General features: G+C 35.1%; 1 protein-coding gene across 1 annotated transcript in view; it reads left to right on the top strand.

The window, feature by feature from the left end:
* Positions 1-657: 657 nt before the first annotated feature.
* The window catches only part of NPS (neuropeptide S), a gene marked incomplete at its 5' end in the record, with an annotated part of 2626 nt that continues 1968 nt past the window's right edge, over positions 658-1315 (top strand). Inside the window, one exon of the mRNA XM_008948759.1 lies at positions 658-739. Within this exon, the coding sequence (XP_008947007.1) occupies positions 658-739 (82 nt within the window). The remainder of the gene's footprint in view (positions 740-1315) is intronic.

The raw sequence follows: 1315 nt of genomic DNA, 5'->3' as shown, positions 1-1315 counted from the left end.
AAAAACGAAACATGTTTAGAAGAAAAAGTAACAACTATATATATATTTTTATATATTGGTTAATGTATTGTGACAGCTCTTAGTAAGATTCTTTGAGGAAATTTCTACTTAAAGTGCACTGTTACTGATTTTCCCCTTACAGCCAGGCTTTACAAAGTCCTCATAGATCTTGGAAATGGTAAAAAAAAAAAGGTCTTGAAGTGTATTTTGGAAATCTTTAGACCTTTGATCCTCTTGGCTAGGATGATACAGACTTAAACTCACCTGAGAGACATTTGAATGCAGCACTTCAATGAGATGAGTTGGTGGTTTCATAGTGGCAGCTGGATGTGTGTCCTTGCCATTTTCCCATTTAACAAGAAGAAAAGGCCAAAGAAGGGCCAATTAGTCATAACAAAATCAGCTCTGATGACATTTTCCTTCCTGAACTCTGGTATAAAATGGTCATCTAAGAAGGAACTGAAAGGATATGTGAGGAAATTTGGAGTGTAACTGCATGGACGTGCATCTACACTCCTGAGTGAAAAATGACCAGGTAAAGATGCTGCAGATCACTCTGTATGTGGAGAAAATACCCTCTTTGTGCATTTTTCTGCATGCCTGTAGTCTTCCTTGATTTTGTGTGTGATTTTAACTGATCTCAGCTTTTCTTTGAAGTCTCTGCAGGTTGAACTTCGTGTTCATTCTGTGGATCTCAATGATATTCGTGTGCTCGAGTTACCCAGTTGCCCCTTCCATGGTAAGTCATGCTCTCTGCTTGAAGATGAAGTGTTTAATTTCTTATAAATAGCTATTTTATTTATTTTGTTGTCTATGATTGCTTGTTTCTTTGTGGTTGTGTTTTTTTTTTTTATAAGATGAAAGAAGTTTCTCATCTTAAAGCTACTGGATAAATATTACTACCTAGTTTTCCTGGAGTGTAGCTCAATTTTTGTTTTAGTTACTAATAAAATATGCAAGCCTCTAAAATAATCATGTGAGAAATCTATTGCATATTTAATGGGGAGTGTGGGTAGCTGAAATATTGTATGGAAAAGAGAAAAACATCCATCTCCTCTCCATTCCATCTAAATTCCTCATCTCTATCAAACACATTCAATAAGATATATGTATTAATTTCTCTCCTTGCTAGCTGGTTTATAAACCAATACATTTATTTGTCACTGGTGGTGTGTAGGTAAAGGAGAAATTCTTACATAAAGTTATGGAAAATTATTGCATGCAATCAGCAAGACAAATTTGGTTCAACTACAAAAGAAAGTAGAACTTATAGAGATGAAGTGAGCAGGTTCCTTCAAATCCAGTTGCTGATCTC

This window comes from Merops nubicus, unplaced genomic scaffold, assembly GCF_000691845.1.
Source record: "Merops nubicus isolate BGI_N331 unplaced genomic scaffold, ASM69184v1 scaffold21090, whole genome shotgun sequence".
Lineage (NCBI taxonomy): Eukaryota > Metazoa > Chordata > Aves > Coraciiformes > Meropidae > Merops > Merops nubicus.
Note: the sequence above shows the minus strand (reverse complement) of the source record. Positions and strands in the feature narration are given on the sequence as shown.